This window comes from Passer domesticus, chromosome 5 (assembly GCF_036417665.1).
Source record: "Passer domesticus isolate bPasDom1 chromosome 5, bPasDom1.hap1, whole genome shotgun sequence".
In the NCBI taxonomy this organism is placed as follows: domain Eukaryota; kingdom Metazoa; phylum Chordata; class Aves; order Passeriformes; family Passeridae; genus Passer; species Passer domesticus.
The window spans coordinates 37863140-37886409 of NC_087478.1; the positions used below are offsets into that span (position 1 = coordinate 37863140).

General features: G+C 35.9%; 1 protein-coding gene across 1 annotated transcript in view; it reads left to right on the plus strand.

The window, feature by feature from the left end:
- Nucleotides 1-23270, plus strand: part of PTPRQ (protein tyrosine phosphatase receptor type Q) — a 127349-nt gene that overhangs the window by 85252 nt on the left and 18827 nt on the right. The window contains exons 46-55 of the mRNA XM_064419609.1: nt 2133-2377; nt 2989-3055; nt 3636-3794; nt 4997-5219; nt 5656-5729; nt 10732-10831; nt 11670-11798; nt 13035-13079; nt 19208-19234; nt 19899-19980. Of these exons, the coding sequence (XP_064275679.1) occupies nt 2133-2377; nt 2989-3055; nt 3636-3794; nt 4997-5219; nt 5656-5729; nt 10732-10831; nt 11670-11798; nt 13035-13079; nt 19208-19234; nt 19899-19980 (1151 nt within the window). The remainder of the gene's footprint in view (nt 1-2132; nt 2378-2988; nt 3056-3635; nt 3795-4996; nt 5220-5655; nt 5730-10731; nt 10832-11669; nt 11799-13034; nt 13080-19207; nt 19235-19898; nt 19981-23270) is intronic.

Here is a 23270-nt window from a genome sequence, read left to right on the forward strand (position 1 = left end):
CAGCTAACTAGATAACTTCTATGGCCAATGAAGAGAAAGGTTCTGTCTATACATTAGCATGTATATATGAGATACCTGTCTTAGGCAGGGATGACTCCTTTGTGGAGGTACCTGTTAAGAGACTACTGAAAACTTCATGCAACATCCTTGGTTTTGGTGCAAAATTTAAACATAAAAAATTAGGTGAAGTGAATCCTACAATTTATAAATAATATCTGTCCTCAAGCAGACTTGAGGACATTATCTGTGAATTCTTTGTGGAAGGAAGTTGCTAGTGAAGGCCCATAGAAACTCTGCTTGAGTTAGCTGTTCCACAGATTCTAAACAAACTGGGGAATGAGCAAGATATTAAGGTGACAAAAGTAGATGATGCAGTTAACTTAGTCAGAGAAATAAAACTGAGAGATGAGATGTTAAAGAAAAATAGACAGCATTTGCATTTGCTTAGAAAACTATAAATAGTACAAAAATATAAAAATGTACATGGGGAAGATTTAGCTCTAACTTTACATACGTAGATCATGGTTATGTCCTGTCTACAGTACTTGCAGGTTTTAAATTGTTTTCCATTGTTTAAACAAACAAACAAACAAGCAAAACACTAAAAATATTTTCTTAAGAGGTATTGAAGTTCTGTTTCATTCTAACTAATTACCATCTCTGTATAAAGCAAAATTACCTTATCTCTAGTGGGTCTGCTGCAAAACAACTTTTTAGTTATGCACTCAGGTTAATGTCTGATTTAAATGTAGTACACAGTGACTTTATTTATCATTCATCTTTCCTTTGATGTATGAAAATCCAAGGTCCCTACTGATATGTATATGTATATGTATATGTATGTGTGTATATATATGTATATGTATATGTATATGTATAGATATAGATATAGATATAGATATAGATATAGATATAGATATAGATATAGATATAGATATAGATATAGATATAGATATAGATATAGATATAGATATAGATATAGATATCTCCAATGCTTTAAATAATTAAATTTAAATTCTAAGGATTTCATTACCTATTTCTATGCCTGGAAGATTATATGCTATTTTGCTGTAGAAAAAGATGTGGCTATGTGGTCGCTGGGTCTATTCTGAGACAGACAGCATCCTGTGGTACCTCTTCTGGTAGCTCTTTTCCTTATATCAACATGTGATACATTAGGAGGTGCAGTACCTTTAGAGAGGAAAAGATTTATTTTTTCCATCTCATTTCATCTGGTTTGTACAGCTTAGTATATGGATTAGTTAGGACAAGTTGACACAGACTCTAGAGAAGCCTCAGTAAGCATTTGTTTGGTATAAAAAACCTGGGAAACAGGACAACTGCATGTAAATCCTTGGCTGAGGGAATGTGTTTACCTTCCGTGGCTTGATTTCACTATTTAGAGGTCATGCCACATACTTGTCTGCTCAGGTAGAGCAATAAATATTTAGCTGCCTGGAAAGAATGTTACAGCCTTTTCTTTCAGATAGGGACATTGGGAAAATGATTTATACCTTTGCTGTCTTAAGAATAAGCTACTGAAATTGGCATTTGACAAGATACTGCCTCCAGGAAAAATGCATGTTGTGCTTGCGTCTCGGCATCAGTTAGTGGAAATTTTTTCCTAAAGATTTAGTTGTGATAAGCAGAGAATCTTAGGAGCACAGGTGGCTTGTTTATATGTTGGAGGGAGCTTGTTCTTAAGAGAGGAATACTGTGCTATTTTCAGAAAGGAATACTCACTGACTCTTGCTTCTTGCTTGTCAACTTGTGCAAGGATTTGCCAACTCCAGGTGTGTTTTGAGGTATAATGATGCTTTCAGGCTTTTTAAATAGATAATCAGAAAATAGTTTTCTGAGTAGCAACTACTGAGTGTTATCTAAAAATTATTTTAAAAGTTTGCAGCATTCAGTGCCATCATTAAGAAAAGGATTTCACTAGATATTTGACTTTTTAATGTGTTTATGAATATTTGCATATGCAATATTTATTTGAGAATTTTTAATACAACCCAGAGAATATCAATGAAATAATACTGATATACAAAAAATATAATTTTAATTTTTCAGGTTTTACTCTAATAATAATAGTAGTAAACTGATTAAGTGGGTCATTGAAATATTTATTTCAGTGCCTGAAGACCCACCTAACAACATAACTTTTCAGAAGATACCAGATGAAGTAACAAAATTCCAAGTAACATTTGTGCCACCATCTGAACCAAATGGAAATATTCAAGTGTATCAAGCTATGGTTTACAATGAAGATGACCCTGCTGCCATCCAGATCCACAACCTTAGTGTCATTAAAAAAAAAGATCAGTCAGTCACTGCCATGATAGAAGGACTAAAAGGAGGACATACCTATAATGTCAGCGTAAGAACTGATACATTTGGGGGGGGGCAGGGGGAGGTATTTATTTTTCTTTTATATAAGTGTGAGATTCATTTGAAACTTTGGCTGAATATGACATTTTCATGCCAAGAATGTTGGGGTGCAAAGAGAGGCAAGCCTGAGGAACAAGGGGAGCAATGAAGAGGATGAAGTGAGTGCGAGCAAGATGCATCACTAGTCTGGATGACCAGTTCATGTAGGAAGGCAATTTGTGACACATAGTCACGAGCACAAGACTAAAAGACTCTCTTAATTCCAGTACTGACGTTGCTCACTGGACATGAAAGGTCCATTTCTGCAAGGGCAGCTTGCTAGAAGTATGTGCATGAAGTACTTTCAAACAGTCAGAGATGGACATGGGAGGAGGAAAGATCATTCTTTAAGTGAACTTGCTTACTTCTTTTTTAAGAGCTACATTATAAGCAATGAAACGTTACCACACTTAGGATTTCAAAGCAATATAAAGTAAGTTCTATCCTAGTGTGAATGACAGAAGCAGTGTTTCAGCATTTATTGTTGCTACAGATATATCCAGAATTGGCCAACATGAAGCTATTACAATACTCATTAAAACAAATGTTTGTTTTTTTAAGGTGTATGCAATTAATGGTGCTGGTGCAGGGCCAAAAATTCAATTGAAAATAACCATGGATATCAAAGGTATGTTCCATAAAGTATGCTGTATCTGAAATCTCTATAAATTCTGAAGAAATTGCTGCTCCACCTGTGATTACACAGTTGTGTCCCTTGAACTATTATTTAGGGGCTGCATAATGTAGGAACCGAAATGTATAATTCATCCCTTTGAATTGTAGTGTTTTGCTGATCATTTGCTATTTGTATCAGAATCATACTGTCAAGCACACGCATACTCACTGAAATAATCATATCAAGTTCAATATTTTAGTCACCATCAGCAAACAGTTTAGAATATGACATAGGATTAGCTAAGTATGCAGTATCACAGTTTTTGAAATAAACAAAGTCATTGATTTATATTAATAGAAAAATTAAAACTCACTCTTTTGTATTGTTTTTTTCTTTTAATTGAAAATTATATACATGGGCATTTACCAGAATATAGTTTTTAGAGGTTTAAGACAGTAAGTAGAACATTAAGTCATCCCTGAAAATATGCTGGAGATTTTTTTTGCATAACTCAACTGTGTGCCTGACCCATGTACCTCCAGTGAAAATATTGTAAAACAGAACTCTGTGGTATATCTTTTCTTAAAAACAGAACCGCCAAGGCCCAAAAAGAAACCAGCACCAGTTTATGATACCAGTGGAGCGTTACTTGTCACAGATACAACAATTACAATCAGAATGCCAATATGTTATTACAGTGATGATCATGGCCCTATCAAGAAGATACAAGTTCTTGTTGCAGAAGCTGGAGGTAGAGTTTAATCAATTCCCTTGAAAGCTGCTTTCAGGTTCAGGCTGTTTGTCTTTTTAATTTGGTTCTTGGATTTCAGTAATTTCATTTTAGAAGACAGACAACAAAGTCACTTCTGCTGTGGCAACAGCAATAAGGGCACACAATACCTGTGGGCTGGGTACTGAATGCTGGGAATGCTTTCCAGTGAAGTGTCCTCCATGCTGTTTGAAGCCACCAATATTATTCATTCCCTAATTTTATCGCGACAGTTCTTTATTTTCTGTTTCCTTGAAAACCACCCCAACATTTCACATTTCTGAGTAAAAATAAATATGAGATTTTTGGGGTTTGGCAAGGTTATTCTTCTGTTGGTATTAGTGTTGCCTGTAAAAGAATGCAGCCATGTGCAGCTGATATTTCCATTTCGTTATGGGGGCAGAGAGTTCTATAAATCCTCTCTGCACACTGTGGGTAAGAATGTTTATTCCCTTGTACGGGCTGATGAACATTTACTCGTGTGAACAGTGCTGTGGAACCTTTTGAGTAATTGCTTACCAATGTGAGTGGGAGTTTTATGATAGGACATCTCATGGCCAGGCTTAGTTTACCTAAGAAGGACAGACTCCAGGCATTTAAATACCTTATTTTACTTGGTTTCAAAGTATAGAAGTAAAGAATGCACATTAAATGAATACACCTTAAGTGCCTCACTTTTTTCTGAATTTTGAATTTTAGCACTAATCCTAATGACATTTAGTTCATAACTATTGCAGTGGAGATTCTCTTGAACTAAAAGATAAACAAATGCCTTGCTAAGCAACATAGTAAAGATTTTTCTCATGAGCTGCTGGGTATGCCATGTATGTAAATCTAGTAATTTTTTATGAAATAATTATTTGCTAGCTAGCTAGCTAGCCATGCTCAATTTCAAAGTCGAGTGTCTTGCACAAGAAATATACTCTACAGGCAGAACTGCTGTGTGAAGTTGCCCCTCGAAATTTCTACATATGGTTTAGTTGGCTTACTCAGAGCTAACAAAACATGGATAGTGTGGATAGTAAGGAAATTTGGGTTTAAGTGCAAATTCAGTTATAGACTCGGCTGTGTTACTTGCATCAATAGCATGCTAAGCTCTTAAAAAATAATTTCCTATGTAACTTCTTTAATTGCAGTCTGGTTAGAAAGTAAATTGTATCTATTATTTCTTTTCTTGACAATAGCTCAGCATGATGGGAATGTTACCAAGTGGTATGATGCCTACTTCAACAGACCAAGGCCATATTTTACAAATGAAGGCTTTCCAAATCCACCATGCATAGAAGGAAAAGAAGATCTGAGTGGGAAAGAAGAGATATATGTCATAGGTGCTGATACTACATGTCTGATACCAGGCAGCCAAGACAAAATATGTAATGGCCCACTGAAACCAAGAAGGCAGTACCTGTAAGTACATTTGTCTCCATGTTTGTCCAAGAGAAAGATTTAAGTGCAATACAAATTTATGCAAACACTCAAAACATGGTAAAATTAGAAAAGGAGGAAAATTGATCATCATATGTATCTAATTTAATTTTTTTGCCTGAGTGTAGATATGGAGACAAATTTTTTACAAAAATTTCAAGCAAAAACAATGCTTATTGAGTTCTTAAATTAAATAAAACCAAAATTGAGATAAGTAATTCACACTGAGGTTTTTTATACATTTAAGATTTTGACACAGTTCTTGCTGTCTGACATAATGTCACTTTTGCAGGTGAATAATGATTTAAAATTATGTTATACTAAATTTAAATATATTCTTTTAGTTTGTAAGTGAAACATTTTTTAAGAAAATGCACATAAACTATATTTCAATACTTTTCCTGGTTTTCTTTCACAGATTTAAGTTCAGAGCAACTAATATTAAAGGGCAGTTTACAGATTCTGACTATTCTGACCCTGTCAAAACATTAGGTAAGAAAACTGTAATTTACTAAAGTATTTCTCTATCTCTAAAGTCTGCACAATTCCATGTTTCTTTTTAATACAGTGGTTTCCATGAAGTCAATAATCTCTATGTTTCTTGGATGTAGTTTAACTAGAAAGGCTGAAGAAATATACCCATTGCCTTGTATATCCTTTTGAGGTAGTCAAGGGACACTATAGCCTGGACTGTTAAATGAAGAGGCAATAGTGTTGACAAAGTTTGTTTGCAGAAATTCAATTATACCAATAAAAATGTTGTCTGGATAGTTCATCTTGTTTGGCAAACTGCCAGTAGTTGTTCTGTTTGTATTTGTACTGTTTCCTTCTGTGTTGGATGTAGAACAAGTACTGGATGCATGACAAATTGGCTGGGTGGCCTGGCCGAAAGAATGGTGGCTAAATGGAGTTCATCCAGCTGGCAGCTGGTCCCTAGTGGAATTTCCCAGGGCTCAGTATTTGGCCAGTCCTGTTTAATGTCCCTGTTGGTGATCTGGCTGAGAGGATCTAGGACACCCTCAGTCAGTTTGCAGGTAACACCAAGTTCGGCAGGACTGTTGGTCTGCTGGAGGGCAGGAAGGCTCTGCAGAGGGGTCTGGACAGGCTGGATTGATGGGCCAAGGCCAACTGGGTGAGGCTGGACAGGGCAAAGTGCTAGGTCCTGCACTTGGGTCACTGTGCAGTGCAACAGGCTGGGGACAGAGTGGCTGGAATGATGCCCAAGGGATAAAGTAGCTGGGGATGCTGGTCAACAGCAGCCAAATATGAGCCAGCGTGTGCCCAGGTGGCCAAGAAGGCCAATGGCATCCTGGCCTGGATCAGGAATAGTGTGCCCAGCAGGACCAGGTACAAGGATTTTCCTCCTGTACTTGGCACTGGTGAGGCCACACCTTGAATCTTGTGTCCAGTTCTGAGCTCCTCAATACAAAAAACACTGAGGTACTGGAGCGTGTTCAGGGAAAGACAAAGGAGCTGATGAAGGGTCTGGAGCACAGTTCCTGTGAGGAGTAGCTGAGGGAGCTTGGGTCATTTAGGATGGGGAAAGGGAAGCTCAGGAGAGATCTTGTCACACTCTACCTGAAAGGTGGTAGTGGCAAGATAGGTGTCAGTCTCTTCTCCCAGGTAACAATCAATAGGCCAAGAGGAAACATGGTGACAGGAGAGGTTTAGATCAGATATAAGGAAAAATTTCTTCACAGAAATAGTGTTAAGTATTTGAATAGGCTGCCCAGGAAAGTGGTAGCCACCATCTCTGGAGGTATTTAGAAGATGTGTAGATGGGGCACTTATGGACTTGTGATGGCCTTGGCAGTGCTGGGTTAGCAGAAGGACTTGATGATCTTAAAGGTATTTTCCAATCTAAATGATTCTATTATTATATTCCAGTGAGCTTAATGGCAGGTCATTTGAGGGCATGACCCTTTAGCTCCTTCATCCTTTATATATAGACAGCTCCGTGTGAATTAATAAATTAATATTGTCTAATAGAATCCATCTGGTTCTAAAGTCACTAGCAAACAGGCCAGCAGGTATTTGGTCTGCAATCAAACATAATTCCTTCTTGGCCAAGTTGATATATCCCCAAAACTGGGAATGACATCTCTTGTAGCAGATTGCAATAAGGTCTGTAAGTTCTTTTAATATATTTGTAAGTCAAAAACTTACTAAGCTGAGCCTTAGCCCTGAGTTTCTGAAAATGGATATCAAGACAACTGGATGAGTACCCAGAAGAATTTTAGTGGGCACATATTTTTCATTTGGCATTCATCTTCTGTGATATGAGCTCCCTTATTCATCTAATCCATTTTAGGAATTTGTTACATGATCTGATACTGAAGACCCTGAAATGCTAATTCATTACCTGAATATTCTGAAAGGATCTGGCACTATTTATCCAGCCCAGAATGCTTTGGAAAGTGCAACATAAAAGTTGTCTTTATATGCCCTGAGTTTAAAAGTTTCAAGCAGTTTTAGCTTCTAAATTTCAGAGTAATTCCATCTTCCGTGGAATAGGTAATCAAAAGCTCTTTGCATGCTTTCTTGCAAGTGCTTGGAAATCAACATCAAGTTGATCTATCACAAGTGATGCAGGTACTGCAGTCGAATGGTCCTGAAGAGAGAGCACTCTCTTGAGACACATGGCATGAGGAACCTTGCCCAAGAGTTTCCTTAGAGAACATGTTTGGTTATAGGAACTTACAGCTTGCTCTACAAATATAACTCAGAAAGAATGCCAAAAAGTCAGCTTTTATAAATCTTTGCAACCCAGTTACTTCTACTGCACTCATAACTTCAGCCGCTCTCCAGGAGAAATTTACGCTGCCTGAAATCTGAATTGCAATTTGATTTTAAATCAGTTAGCTTCTTTAGTAATAATCTCTGAAATCTGTAGGTTTCCAACATTACACTTTCATTTTATTAGCTGAAACATTAATTTGAAATCTGGCAGACGTATTCATAACAGTTTAAAAAAATCCTACATTACTCTGGTTTCTAAATCTACTGATATAAAATATCTTTGATCTGAAAAATCATCAAATTAACCTTTCAGTGCAATTTAATATTATGTCTTAGAAGCAGAAAAAAAATATGCAAAATCTTGAGAAATCGTTTTGTGAGACATATCAGATTCTCTTGTAGCTAATAGGGATTTTGTTAAGTAGGAACACTGAAGCAGAAGTCTAAGGGAATATACAGCTGCAATAATGTTTTTTAATTATAGTAAAGGATACATTTTAAGAGGGTGCACCCACCCAATCATATTTCATGTACCACAACCTTCCTCTTGACCTGGAGAGGTGGAGTTTCTTCTTCACGACCTATGACTCTCATTGCAAAGTTATTGTCCATGCTACAATAAAAGGTCAGCATTTTTCCATGAGATAATTAAGGTGCAGTGATAAATACTGTCTAAACTTGTAATACATTAAGGCAGTTTGTAACCATTTTGTAAATTCCGATGGTTCGGCAAATCACTGTGGGATAACTGGTAGTTCTGTGCAAGTGTACCTTTTTTAATTATAGAGCTGATGATACAGGAAATAATTGAAATAATATTTCCTGACACTGTCTTTTGCACAGAAACTAACCTTGTGGGATTTTATTATTGCAATTTTTTATCATCATGTATTGAGTGCACCACTTCAGAATTACATGTCATGATATTCTCTATTTTGTCTCCTTTTTCATGCCCATGATTATCTCTACAGACATGTATACAGAGATATGTTTAGTCCTCTGTTGCAAAGAAGCATGAGAAAATTTGGGGTTTTTAAATTCTTGGTTGGCGTTCTACCAGCACTGTTTTGTTTAATAACATCTGCATTTTTTGATTAATGTTAATTGTGCATTTTAACATAAGCTTCAATGTTCAGTGCAAAATAGATAGAACTTTTGTAGAGGTTTCTTTTGATATTCTTGTCTTCTTTCACATTGCTACTACTTTTGCCTCATCACAGTGAATAGTGAATGGCAGTAACTTTTTCATTCCTTTTCTCATTGAAACATTTTTGTATGTACCTGTTTTTCTATTCTATTATCTTTACCTAAGATTAAATTTTTTCTTACCTTGTAACATCCAGTGTTAAATCTAAAATTTTACTAATGCAGTGAAAGGATTGTTTCAGGTGTTTTTCAAACTATACTGAATTCTGTTGTCTGTCACTTCATACAGGCCTGATATTGCTTATTCATGTTGGTGTCAGTCTACAACAATCTCACACTTTCTTCTGATAAATTTCTACCTAGCCTACTGTTTTCTAAGCTGTATTGTAGCTGATTATTCCTGCCTACATGTAGAACCATGCACTTGTTCTTACAAAAGTTCATCCCACTGTTTTAAGGTGACCAGATAAATAAGGATCATTTTGAATTTTAATCACATTCTCTTGTGTACATCAGTCCAGATTATCTGCAATATACTCTCAAATCCAAAAGTCACAAAGCCAAGACTATGGTGTTTCCCAGTGTTTCCAGTAGGAAGGATGTTGTTCCTTGTCTGGGAAATAGTTTCATAGGGCAGGAAGCGGTACATTTTCTCCTTTTCCTTGAGACTAAACAGGAGCTAAGTTTTTCTACAGTGGGCCAGCAAGTGGAGGTGAATGTCAACAAAAGGCAACAATACCAGCAGTAGAATTACCTTGCTTTTTTTATTGTCACTGTTGCCTAAGAGAAAAAGAGGGTGGGTTTTGTTTTAGGTACAGGATTACAGGAATGGTGGGAAATTAAATGAGTCCCAGAAATTTAGCATTATAGAAGTTCAGAAAGAGGCCTAGAAACTACTAATCTAAATAATTTAAACATTTCTGAATGAGCTTTCATTCTCACCTGGAAGGACTGATTAGAATACCAACACTTTATTTTTCTATCACAGAGGTCTTTATGATTACTTTTAACCTGCTACAGCGGTTATTCCTAACAATATCACCAATTCTCACATAAGCCAGGAGCATTAGTTAATGGTCAGTGAGGCAGATTAATCCAGAAAGTTCAGATCTCATCACTAGTTCAGTTCATTCAGCACCCTTAAAATATCTCTAAAAACAGTGTTTTACTTTGCCTTTGTGAGTGGCAGCTGCGAGTCTCATTGCTTTAGAGTTGTGCTCTCCCTTTTTCACTTGAGGAGCTGGAGCAGTCCTGCACAGAGACTGAAGCAAGAGATGAACTCAGGCCAGTGTTCACATAGATGTTACTGCAGTATAGACTGGCCTTAACCTGTTCAGCAGGTAATACTGAAAAACACCAGGTGACACCTGCACATTCAGCTGTATTAAAATAACATGTTGGATACATCAGCAATGCTTAAGAACCCTTACATAAAGTGTTTCTGGTTTTGTTATACTTTCCTTTCTGAAGCAGCTCTTCAACAAGCATAAAATGGGTGCAGTTAGAGTCTAAAAGGGTCTGTCTTTCATGATTCCCTAATTCCATACTGTCAGAAATTTTAAAATTCCAAAGAATCTATGATATATTAGCTTTCCACTTTCTGTTGCAGGTGAAGGACTGACAGGAAGATCTGTAGAAGTTGTCCTTGCTGTTACTTTGTGCATACTTTCAGTTGTTCTTTTGGTGGCTGCAGTATATGCTTTCGCAAGGTGAGATTTATATATCCTTCCATAGCTGGTTTGAAAACAATCAAAAATGGTTTAAAGAAGAGTTGAAATAGTCCTATAAGTGGAACTAATCTGTAATTTCAAAATGTCTTGATTTTTGGTTGGGCTTTATTTTGGGGTGGGGTTTTTTTTGTTTGTTTGGGGTTTTTTTGTTTTGTTTTTTTTTAATCTAGAACTTTAAGGAGAGACTCACAAAGAATTTAGTCTAGTGAGGGTAACCTCCATAAATGAAGAAAATCCAAGTTCTCCAGAGGGTAAATCAGTGTGGTAGCCTTTCTTAACCTTTCAGAGCCACTTCTCTATTGACAGATCAGAGTGTCAGCTGGTTGTAGTTATCGTGATGGCTAATACTATCTACAGCTGGGTGTGAAATAAATACTCTCAATTATATTTTCTGTCTTCCTAATACATTTATCAGTTAAATACATTGAGTTCTCACATGGAGAACACAAATTGAGTTTTAATTCAAATAGTAAACAAAAACTAATAAACAATAGTATGTAAAGAAGCAGGCTGTGTACTGCACACATGATGGTAGTTTTCTCATTCATCAGTTCTGTTCTTACACAGCTGCATTATTCAGGCATTTCCAAAGAATTTATGTAGAAAAACTAAAAGAATACAGTATGTAGATTCTTTCCTCTGAATTTTAGACATCATAAATTTAACTAAATTACACTATTATGAGGGAGATAATAATAAAAGCCAAGGAAGGATTCTTGGCAACCATTTTTCAGTTTCAGCCTGTCAAATCAAAGCATTGACATATGTGTCCTTAAATATTTTGTATGTGTATTTTTCACTATTATTTTCCATTTAGAATTCGGCAAAAGCAAAAAGAGGGAGGCACATACTCCCCACGAGATGCTGAAATTATTGACACGAAATTCAAACTAGATCAGCTGATCACTGTGGCAGACCTGGAGCTGAAGGATGAGAGATTTACACGGTAAGCATACTCCTCAGGCAAAACAGTAGTCCAAAGGGTCTGTAGCCATGACCCCTTTCTGACCTTTGCTTGTTTGGAAGTGTTTGTGCTGTTCTTATTTACACAGGTCACTGAGATCCTTTTTCAAAGAATGACCTCCATCCTCAAGACACTTCTCACTTGCTTTTAGAAAATCACTTAATCTTAAGCTCTTTTTATGACAAGATAAAAATCTAAGTGCAAATTACTGTTTAATTGTGTTAGCCAAAGAAGGGCTACATATTTTAAATATGCAGAATTTCTGAGTGTTTTTAATGGCCCAGCTTTTTTACGTAGGCTGCAAACTTACACAACCTTTTGAAAAAGCCAGACTCCTAGAAGTTCCTGTGAACTAATTCAAGAACAAATCAACTAGCTCAGGAACAAATCTGTCATTGTTTAATTGACATTTTGAAAGCATTTGTCTTGTTTAAAAAAAGAATTGGCATAACATCTGGGTTTCTGTGGAGCTCAGCACACTGGCTATCCTAACATCTGCTCATTTAAGGTGCATGCAGCAATTCACATTTTGTATCTGACAAGAAATCTTGTCACAGATATTTATCAAAATAACTGCTTTTTGACTGCCAGAAATGTTGATATTACTCAACAAATAAATATAATGCTGGTTATCAATACTATGTGACATCCAACCGTGTTAGAAATATTTGGAGAACATTCTTCACCTGCCTGTATTTTCCCTGCTGTCTCACAGATGAAACACTGTGGTAGGCAGTCTCCTTAAAGATGAGAAGCCTAAAATAGTCTTACCCTAGTAGCCAAATATCCTACTGTTGCAGACTAGAAATAGCTGGAAGATGAAAGGTTGTAGCTGTTGACCTGGGGCTTTTGTGTGTGTCTGTGTGTGGTACAGGGTAAGTTGATTGCATGTACAAACCTGTTCAAAATAGAGCACACAAGAATGGCTGCTGGTAACAGATGAGAAAACATACTGGGAATCATCTGGAACTCATTGACGTAAGGGCTGGGCTATGTCCTGTGCAGGGCACTTGCTCAGATAGCAGAATTTAGTACCTGCTAATAACAGTGCAAAGCATCTTCTGAAGGCAGAACCATTGCCAATGCACTGCAGAAACTGTGCTTCAGATAAATAATCTCAATGTATTTTCAAAATTACCTTGTTTCCACGTTGTTAGCTGAATATGAATAGAACTAATGTTGTTTATGTACTAAAGTGTTAATGGATTTTACTTCCAGATACTCTTCATTTTTCTTTAGACGCAAGGAGATTTTTGTCATCCAGTAAGTTTTTGTATTATTGAAGCAACATGGTGTGTTTTCCATTCTCTTCTCCTAAGCTGTGTGTTATCATACTGTATTGAATTATATAGCTGATCAAAATGAAATGTCAATCTTTGACAATATTCTAATGGCAAACAATGGTATTTTTCATCATGAGATCACATATATTGTTAGTTCCTAATGCTGAATTATAGGACTCCCGCAATTATTTTCAAATAAATCAAGGTAATTTTTAAATGGAACTTATAACACAGTATGGCAATACAGCCCTGATATAAACAACCTATTCTTGAAACAAAGGCAGTGTAAATGTGACATAAGAAACATGAATTTTCTTTCCTTTGGAAATTAGGGTATATATACTTATGAGAAACTAGTTTTTTCTCTTTTGTACTTACACTGCAGCTGTTTCATGCACTATGTCCCTACAATCTCAGCAGCATATCCACACAGTCAAATCCTTTGTTGGTTTGGAGATACCATTCTGCCACTTTTCTGTCTAAATTATTTTATTTTAAAATTTTTAAATTTTAAATTTTTGCAGTCTCAAACTCTAAAGGGTAATTGAAAACTATAATATTTCATACTTATGTACACTTCATTGTGATTTATGCACAGCAAAACCTTTACTGAACAGTGCTTAGTTACATCGCCCTTATTTTAATGAGTTGGTCTCACTTTTTGGTTTGCAATTTGTCATGTCCTTCCATCTCTATTTTCCTCCTCCCTCCTTCCAACTGTGCTTTAATGGCCAAAAGCAAAGACTTTCTACTTCTGTCATTGTAAGGTGCAGGATGCAGCTGTTAAAATTTTGGATTATTATTTTTCAAATTGTATTGTGACTGAAGCTACAGCAGACTCCTTGCCCAGGTCCTTTGCTGAGCATTATGACAAACTGTTGGAGTGCAGGCACTAATTGAGAGCTCCTCAGGACAGGATTCATTACATCTTTTCATCTGAAGACAGAAAATGTGCTCCAAGGAACCCTCTTAGATAACATATAGTGATGAGGGGCAGGATGTGCTTTATCTGTTCAAAATTCTTTTTGGCCTTTTTTTTTTTAAGCCTCTAAGAATCTTTCACTATGTGTAATATTCTGTTCTGGTAAAGTCAATGGCAAGAAGGGACATTTTAGGTATCTAGTGCTGTCTTTAATACAGTTAATCCTTCCTGGTAATGATGAGTTATATGAGGAAGCTGGCAGAAGCATGGCCGCATGTACCAAGGCAGCTCACTGCAAAACCTAATGACTAAAATGTTTTTGTTTCCTGCTTTTATATTTCCGCAGTTGCACCATAAAAGAACTTTGTACCTGTTGCCACTGGGGAACTTCAGATATGCTGAAGTCAATCACAGTCCCAGTTCGTGACCCTATCATTCTCATGATTTGTGGCTAAAGCAGTGACATGTTGGCATGTTTAATTACAATATTTAATGTTGATGACTGCAGTCTAACCATGTGTATGGAACAGGCATTACTGAATGTGCACAATCTACATGGCTGCATTTAGGCAGCTGTCTCAGCTGTGTTTGCAATGCTTGCTGTGTTGCAGTTCATGGGATCTTGCAAGTGTATGAGGAGGGCAGAGATGGGCAGAATCCTTTACCAGACTGGCATGTTTGTATTTTTCAGGCAGCAGTAAATCAACCGAAATCTGGTCCAGCTTCACCCTGAAAGGGCAGTGGGTAGTTTGTGTGAAAATCCTAGGTGAAAACAGAACAATATAGATTTCCTCCACCTACTAATCATTCCATTCAGTGCTAATTTGAAGGCAGTATTTTGGAAAACAGGGTTTTTTGTCACTACTCTGGCATGATATTATTCAGCTACTATAAATCAATAAAGGCACATACTTGTAGCTGACAGAGCTGATCCACAGAATCAAAATACTCCAGCCTGCTCCACAATATCCCTCTTGCCTGTCTTTCATCCATTGTTTCTTCAGACATTCTGTCATACTTGGTGGATTGCAGCTTATGATCTTGGCTCATAACCTCAGAAAATTTTTGCAGCTGGTATCTCATGAGAAAAACAATAAATTAGAAAAAAAAATTCTGTTATGTATGAATATGACTGTAAATACTTTTAATCATTCTTAGATCAAAAATTCAACAGCTTGAAGTTCAGCAAATGTTCAGTATAAGTTAATCAAAACACTATATTTCACACATTTTTATAATTTTTTAATGTGAAGTATTTTGCACTACAAAAGTCAGTTTGAGTAGGAAAAGAGAAATTTAAAAGTGCCAAGCATTTCATTTTGACAATTTTGAAACTTTTTTGTGGGTAACATTTTTTTGGCCAGGAGATTAAAGGAAAATCAGTACTAGTCTTTTAAAATAATAAAAATAATAAAAAATATTATTGACAAACTTCAGTGGCTAAAATGACTACTACTAGCTAGTACATATACACTTACTCCCAAGTCTTTCTTAGGCATTTGATCAATTGGATGTAGTTTCAGAGGGCATGCAGGGAATTAAGTCCTACAGAATACAATGGAAAATGAGGTCTTTTTGAATCCCAAATGCTAATTTTGCATGTTTGGGACATACATTGCATTCTATGATGGTGGAGATGGTGTGAGACAGCAGTAAAAAACAACCTGGTTCCAAACATACAAAGGCCATAAATCTAAACTGAACTAAACACTGTTTCATTAAACTCAATGAATATACATACACTGGATGCACTCATCACTTGCCTTCCACTTACTTACAACAGGTCCACAGGGTTTGCCAAGTTGCTCTTCAAAGCAGACACTAATCTTCTTGAACAGGTTCTCTCCCTAAATTTTCAGTGTGCACCAGGTTTGGTGAGTTAACCCTGTTCCAGGCGCTTACCTAGGAGACAACTTCTCTGGCACCCTACTTTTGCTGTGGTTTCCACAGCAAGGATAAAGCCATTTAGATCCCTGTTTTTAAAAAATCTCTCCTTGAGAAGTTGAACCTTGTAGTTGATTCTTTGAGGCTTTTGTTTCACTCTGTGGGACAGCTTGTCAAGAAAGTGGGGTCAGAAGAAATATTTCTGCATTACAGACACTGTAGTCCCTGCAAAAGCCAGGTAATTAGAACACCTTATGGAAAAGTACTGTATAGAAAATTATTGTCTGATCTCATCTTTCCTATACACTATGCATTCAGTGAGTGTCTATATCTGATGTAACAATTTTGCACACACACTTATTGCTAAAGACCAGCCTGATACTTTCTTTGTGTAGACAGATCTGTCTTCTTTAGAGTAGGGATAGGCATGGCTTCTCCCTTGCATTTTTTCTTCAACAAATTTCACTTTAGCACTGAGCTATCAAAAATAGGCTTCCTGAAGTTTGTGCTCCAGGACAACAAGGTTTATGAATGTATGTGTCCTGGTACAATGGAAGAAATGACCATGTGCTCTCTTTCCTTAGGCCTTTAATACATAGGAAGGGTTAAACTCAATATTGCTCTCAATTAACTTGTAAAAAATTAGTTCCTCTGTTGGTCCTAGTAAGTGTCAGTGGTGCTTATGAGTTAAGCCTTTTGCCTCCATAGTAATTTCTGCAGTTTTCTGGTTGGACGAAATTTTAATTCCCTGTGGATTTCAGATGATTGACCCAGAGAGAAAGCTGAGTCTGTGTGACAATATGTCTTCAGTTATCACTGCCAACACAAATAAATGGCTTCTTTCTAGCTCTATCATATGTAATCTGAGTGGGATTGATTTTTGATAGTCTTCAAAAAAACCCCACACATGAAACAATACACTGTTTTAAAAGAAAATCAGATTTAAAGCTATAAAGCATTCTTTATCTTAGAGAATGTTTTTCTTTCCTCATATCAAAGTCAGGCAAGCGGGAATCTGAAATGGTCCAGCTGAAATAGGAAAATTTTCTACTTCATGGCTTGATTCTGAACTGTACTCATCAAGATCTAGTGATATTTATATTTTTAAGTTTTATACAAAACACTGGGAAATGTGGAGGACAAGATTACATATAGATGAGTATTTGTTCAGTGACAAAATATTGTAAGATTATTACTGTGTATTCCAAACCAAGAGACATAGAAAAAATACTATTTTTTTAAACCTAAGGATGCTGAAACTGAGAATTGCTGGAAGTCTTTAGTGCAAACACAAAATTCATCCCTTCTGAAGATCCTTACACAGCAAAGCCAACACCTTTGCCACAGTCAGACAAGCTAGACATTAACTTTCCTATAAGCACTTTAAAGTAAGTCATCTTATTTTCTGAGCTGTCAAGCTATTGCTATGTGCACTTGCTACTAACAAAAGAGTGACAGTGCAGTAGTTCTAAAAATCACTTAAATTCCTACAGATAGGTTAAAGTGTCAATCCATAGATCCCTTGCTTTTTTAAAAACCTCATACTGTTGGATCCATGTACCTTCAGCCCTGAAACACTAAATTACCTACCTGGATTGATTACGCACAGCACGGAAGTAATTTTGATTTCCGAATGACAAAACTGCATTTTCTTACTGCAAATTATGTGCAGTAAGCCCCTCATTGCTAAAAATGTGAGGAGAGTATTTGAAAAATTACTGGAATGTCAACTGGGACATGGATTTAGGTGAATTCAAAGGAAAAAGAAGTGTAACTTCCCTTCAAATTCTGCTTAAAATTTTGACCTGAAAAAAAACCTACAAAAATTTCTGTTCTAGTCAAAGACAAATATTTATTTGTGTACAGTACTTTGTTACAGCTATTGAAAGTTCTTTTTTTTGGTTAGGAAATTCTAATGTTGCCAATATTACTAGAAGGTAGTTGCATCTGCCATATAATGCAAACAACTGATGTGATACACTTAGCGCAAGCTACGTGTCTAAACATTCTGAATAAATAGAGTGGCATGCTTTCTTATCTTATTGCCTTCTTTTTAACTCTAAAGCTCTCCTTCACTTGTCCTTCTTAGTAAGCATCTTTATTTCTGTGAATACTTTTAACTTCTGTGAGACTGATCCAGTGAGGCTTTCATAGCCAGTTTACTGTTTCAGGATAACTGCTCTAAAAAAGTGTGTACCACAAAGGCATCCTTCATAGCTTTGAAATTAACCTCTCTTATGCTTAATAATAAATTATTTAATAATTGTATTAATCTAATTTTATTACCTCAATTAAGATTTAAGTAATTAAGAATCATTTAATAAACTATTTTTAAAGCCATTTTTTTCCTTTTCTACTAAAATTATGACAGCAAAACAGTAGACTTTGTATTCTAGAATATTTTTTGTAATATTGTGTGTAAGAATGTATATTTGGAGGAACAGACACATAAAAGGGGTAGTTAGAGTTTTTTCAAGGAGCAGGTTATCTTTAAAACTGAATTATTACAAACTTTTTTACTTGGTCCTTTAAACAAGTTTTCTGAGTCTGAGTGCTTAAAATTTGGTTTCTAAATCCATTCAGAGGCAATTTTGACCAAGTTTCAAGGCCATCTGAAAGTCTTCTGAGTACAGATCCTCATGTTCTATCTTCATAAAACCTGCCATGAGATCAAGTTCAAGATTTAATATGTATCACAGTTTGTAAAATTGACATATACAGAAACAGCCATGAACATGTGAAAAATGAAGATAAAACCAGGACACTAATTTTTAAAATCTTTAGAAAACAACCACAGCTGTGGTTTCTGTAGAGGCACACCAGTATCATGATTCATCTGTGACTCATTTTAGATATCTGCTTCAAATGAGATGAAATTACACCTATTTCTCTTCATTGGTTATAAAAGAAATCTAGAGTGACTGAGAAATAGGTGTCTGTGTTCAGTCAGATTGATCCTATCCTGATGCTCTGAAATAGAAGAGTGATATTGGGTAAAGAATGCAAAATGAAGCCTGTCAGTGTGTATGTAGTGGTGTGCAGCAAAGATGGGTTTCCCAGGGCCATATGAGCCCAGAGCATTGTGAATAATTTAAAGAAAATGATAGAAACTGTAACCATGTAATTCATATCTGCTGATACCTGAGATAAAAACTAATAAAGATAATAACCCAAGGTATCTGAATTTGAATCCATAAGGGAAACCAATCTTTAGGTACATGGTATTTAATCTAGAACCTATTAAAATGCACAATATTGGTTAACTCTCAGCTTGCTACATTTAACAAAGATCTCTATTTCAGGTTACTTAGTTATAGAAAATCCATCAAGTAAGTTTACTAAATATTTTTATGTTGTGTTCATTGGTGAGTCTCAATGTGTGGTTCCCTCCTCAGTGTTTGTTAGAAAAAAACTCCAAGCTGCGTATAAATCATAAAAGCATGACTAATTGCATGGTAACTGGAGAAATGCTTTCTCTCTCTCTGGGGTGAAGCCTGCATGTCTGTGTTTTAGCTTGGGAAGTAATACAGGGTTATTTAAACTCCTCAGGATTTAAAAACCATGTCATTATGAGAATGAGGTCATTGCAATATTTTATACGTCTAAAACCTTGCAATGTGTAAAATGTTTTCTGTCTGATAAAGAAGTATTATGTACCTTAGAATGCAATAATAAATTTACAAATTTACTTTAATGTCAAAACCTCTCCTTGAAATGCTGTTACCTTTAAAAACAATCACACCTTACAGTAGTGTTAATATTAGCAACATCAAAAATGTTGTGGGGGAGAAAAACAAGGGGGTAAAATGTTTCTCTTTTAAATGATCAAAAAGAAATCAAATAAGCATGCTGTAAGCAATTTATAATTTTCTGCCTGTAAGTATAATTTTCCACTGAACTGGAAAATATTGTTTATTAGTAAACTACAGTTATGTAACAAGAATGGCAAAGATATTCCCTATGGGTTTTTGATTCTTCTGTCCTTACTTTCAGGCCAATAAGCAAGAAATCCTTTGTACAACACGTTGAAGAGCTTTGCACAAACAACAACCTAAAGTTTCAGGAAGAATTTTCGGTATGTTGCTAGCAGTTGTCACAACATCGCAAGACCTTCAGTCGTTTCATGTGTCACATTTCATGTCCATTTTAAGCAGGCAAGGCCATGAAGGACTCTGGCCTTGATAATCAATACCCAATTACCAGGTTGATTGTTTAGAAAGTAACAGTACACTGATTTGGATTCTGCAGCCTATACTGCAACCTACTCAGAATTATTCACCTTAGTGTCAGCCAAAGATGATCTCCTTTAGTCTCCAACATTTCAAGACCACCATATTTATGTTTTTACATATCTAGTGTTGCACATGTAGGTTACCTAAGAACAAGTTATTTAGAGTTTTCTAACATATACACAGGTGTATTTAACTGCCATAAATATGTTTGTTTTCCTGAGTGGTGATGACCCCAAAAGGAGAGTTAATGTTCATTCTGTAAAATTTTCAGGCCCCAGTCATACTGCCATAAAACTCAGGAATGTTTTTCTTTCATAGATTTTGGTGCAGAAAGTCAAAGGTTTGTACATGGTACTTTGGCTTTTGTTCCTCTACAAGTAATAGGGCAAATTTCTTATGCTCTTGAGAATAGCTTCCATATGAATAGCCTTCATTTCCTTACATGAGCAGATGAACACAGCAAGTCTGTCTTTCTGAAAGGGGCCTCATTCTCCAAATATACATTACAGATAATATAATATCTGTATAGTTCCAAATTTAAATCTCAAAGTTCTCACTATTTTCATTAAGTAATATTTTATGGCTATCATATTTTTTTCTCAACAATAACTTCTTGTTATTTCAGAATCTTTATCATTATCTTTTTAACACATACAGTCATTTGCCCCAAAAAATTTGTCAGTGTCCAGTGACTTTATTATATTGGATTTATAAATTTACCATGAATAATTTACCAGTTGGATTAACAAAAATGAAGACTTAACAATTGGCTTTTCTTTTGCTAGATTATAATATTTCAGTTTCCAAGGAAACACTAACAAAAGTGTATAAATATTAATGGTATTTCCTACAGGTTTTTTTGTTATGCTCATTAGGTAGAATTGGTCTGGATTTAATAACAAAAAGCACCATAAAATTCTCAGAGCAATAAAGTTATTTCACTTGAGCAAAAAATTATTATAGTTGCATTATGCATGACTGAACAGATGAAAAGTTTTGATATCAATAATACTTTCACCTATTAACATTCATTACTAGAAAGTCTCTAGTATTACTTTCTTTAGGTGAGACCCACATTGGCTAAGCCTTACAGCATTGTAACGTCTTAAATCTTTAATGTTTTATCAAACCAAAATTGTTGCAGTCTGCTTAAAATTTAGAGAAATACAAGAAGCTGAGGTGTCCTTCAAATAATTTATATAGTCAACTATAATAGATAGTTTTATATGTCATTTAGGTTTTCAGTCTTTTTACTCTCTGACCTTCAACTGCCATGTTTCAGAGTGTAGTGATATCTTCCCAGATGACTTGTCCAAGGGCAGGCAGAATTTCAAGGTAGGTTCAGTCCCTCAATACAAGTTTATCTATGTTATTTGTAGCACATCTTAACAGATAAACAATAGGATTGCCAGTGTACTTCAAATTACATTTGAATGACAATACTCAGGAACAGGCAATGCATGCAATAAACAAGCAGACCTCATGATCTGCATTGTTTTATCCACATGCATAATTCTACTTTTACAGAAATGACATGAGGGTCCTGCAATGTGTGTAGGAAAGATTAGCTCAAGTTACAAACTCTTGAACATTATGTAAACCCATATCTGCAGCACATAACTAGGTGGTGAAACTGGAATAAGTTTCCCATAGAAGCTGTGCATGCCCTATCCCTAGACACGTCCTAAGCCAGGTTGGATGGGGCTTTGAACAACCAGATCTGGTGGAAGATGTCCTTGTCCATGGCAACAAGGGGTTGGACTAGATTATGTTAATGCCCCTTCCAACTCAAATTGTTCTGTGGTTCTATGAAAAGCATAGTGCTGAGCTTGCTTGGACTCTCAGTCTGTCTCTGGATGAGTAAATTCAAGTTTACTGGGAACAGAATATGAGAATATGATAATTTACAATAATGAAGTGCTAGTATACTCCCTGTGTTGGATTTGGTCTGTTTCACCTAGCAGGCTTCCTGGACAATTCCAAAATATACTTTGGTAAGTAAAGTAGTCCAGGGATAATTTACAATAGGCAGTTTGCGGACAACAAATATAGTTTAGAGTTTTCCAGAATAAATGTGAGTCTTTCTATTTCACTTACTCTTATAATCCATGGACATTCCCAGTTTCATCTAATTTGCTTGACTGACCAAACTGCAGTGCCAGAACATCTTCAGGGGTCAGTCTTGGTTCACATGTGAACAGGACCTGTGTGTAAATGTGATGAGAAGGAAATCTGGACCTCAGAATGGACCTGGATCCATTTCTTGTCAGAAAAGATGAGTTTAAAGGAACCATAGGGAGCCAAAGTAACGGATGATGGGCGTCACCTCACTGCTATTCAAACTTCCAGCTTTCCAGCTGATTCCTGTGTCTTCTCAATACATTTGGGAACTTATGCCTTTCGAGTGACAGGCAAATTACTGCAACAGAAATACTTGTATAATACTTGATTTATGATAAGTTCTGCTCATGAGTAAAAAAACTGAAATCCTTCAAAGAGTCACCAGTGTCACAAATGTGCTGCAGTAAACAAAATGCAAACTTTATTTCAAGGTTTTATGAGTTTGTAAAGAAACATGGTTTCTGTGACAAGTTTTTTACTGAGTCTGGGAACCCAAATACTCTTAACACAAATATGAAAATAATAGCTAAGACTGAAATCCCTACTAATGCAGGGAATTGGTATGAGGCTTTTGAGCACTTGTTCAGTTATGGAAGCATTATGAAAATAACAAGATCTGCTTCTCTATTTCCTCTCTACTACAAAGTGCTGTATAATGGTGCTACTTCTACAGTAGATGACTGGTAAGCTAAAACTCAGAGGAGTGAGGCAAATGAGGGAAGTTAAAGTTCACATTTTACGGGATTCCATGGCCCAAAACAGTATTCAAAATAGGCATTTTGTGTATGTCCTTCCTTCAAGAAAATATTCAATAACAGAAACTTTGTGGGAGAGTTTCAGCTTTCTGAATTAGAGGAATTTTAACATCTCAACCTTTAACTGTGTTTTACACACCAAGTGGACAAAATATTTGAATTAACAATGAAAAAAAAGGACTGAAATAAAACAGTCCTGGTTTTCCATTTTTCATTACTTTATTTATTTATTTATTTATTTATTTATTTGCCAGGAG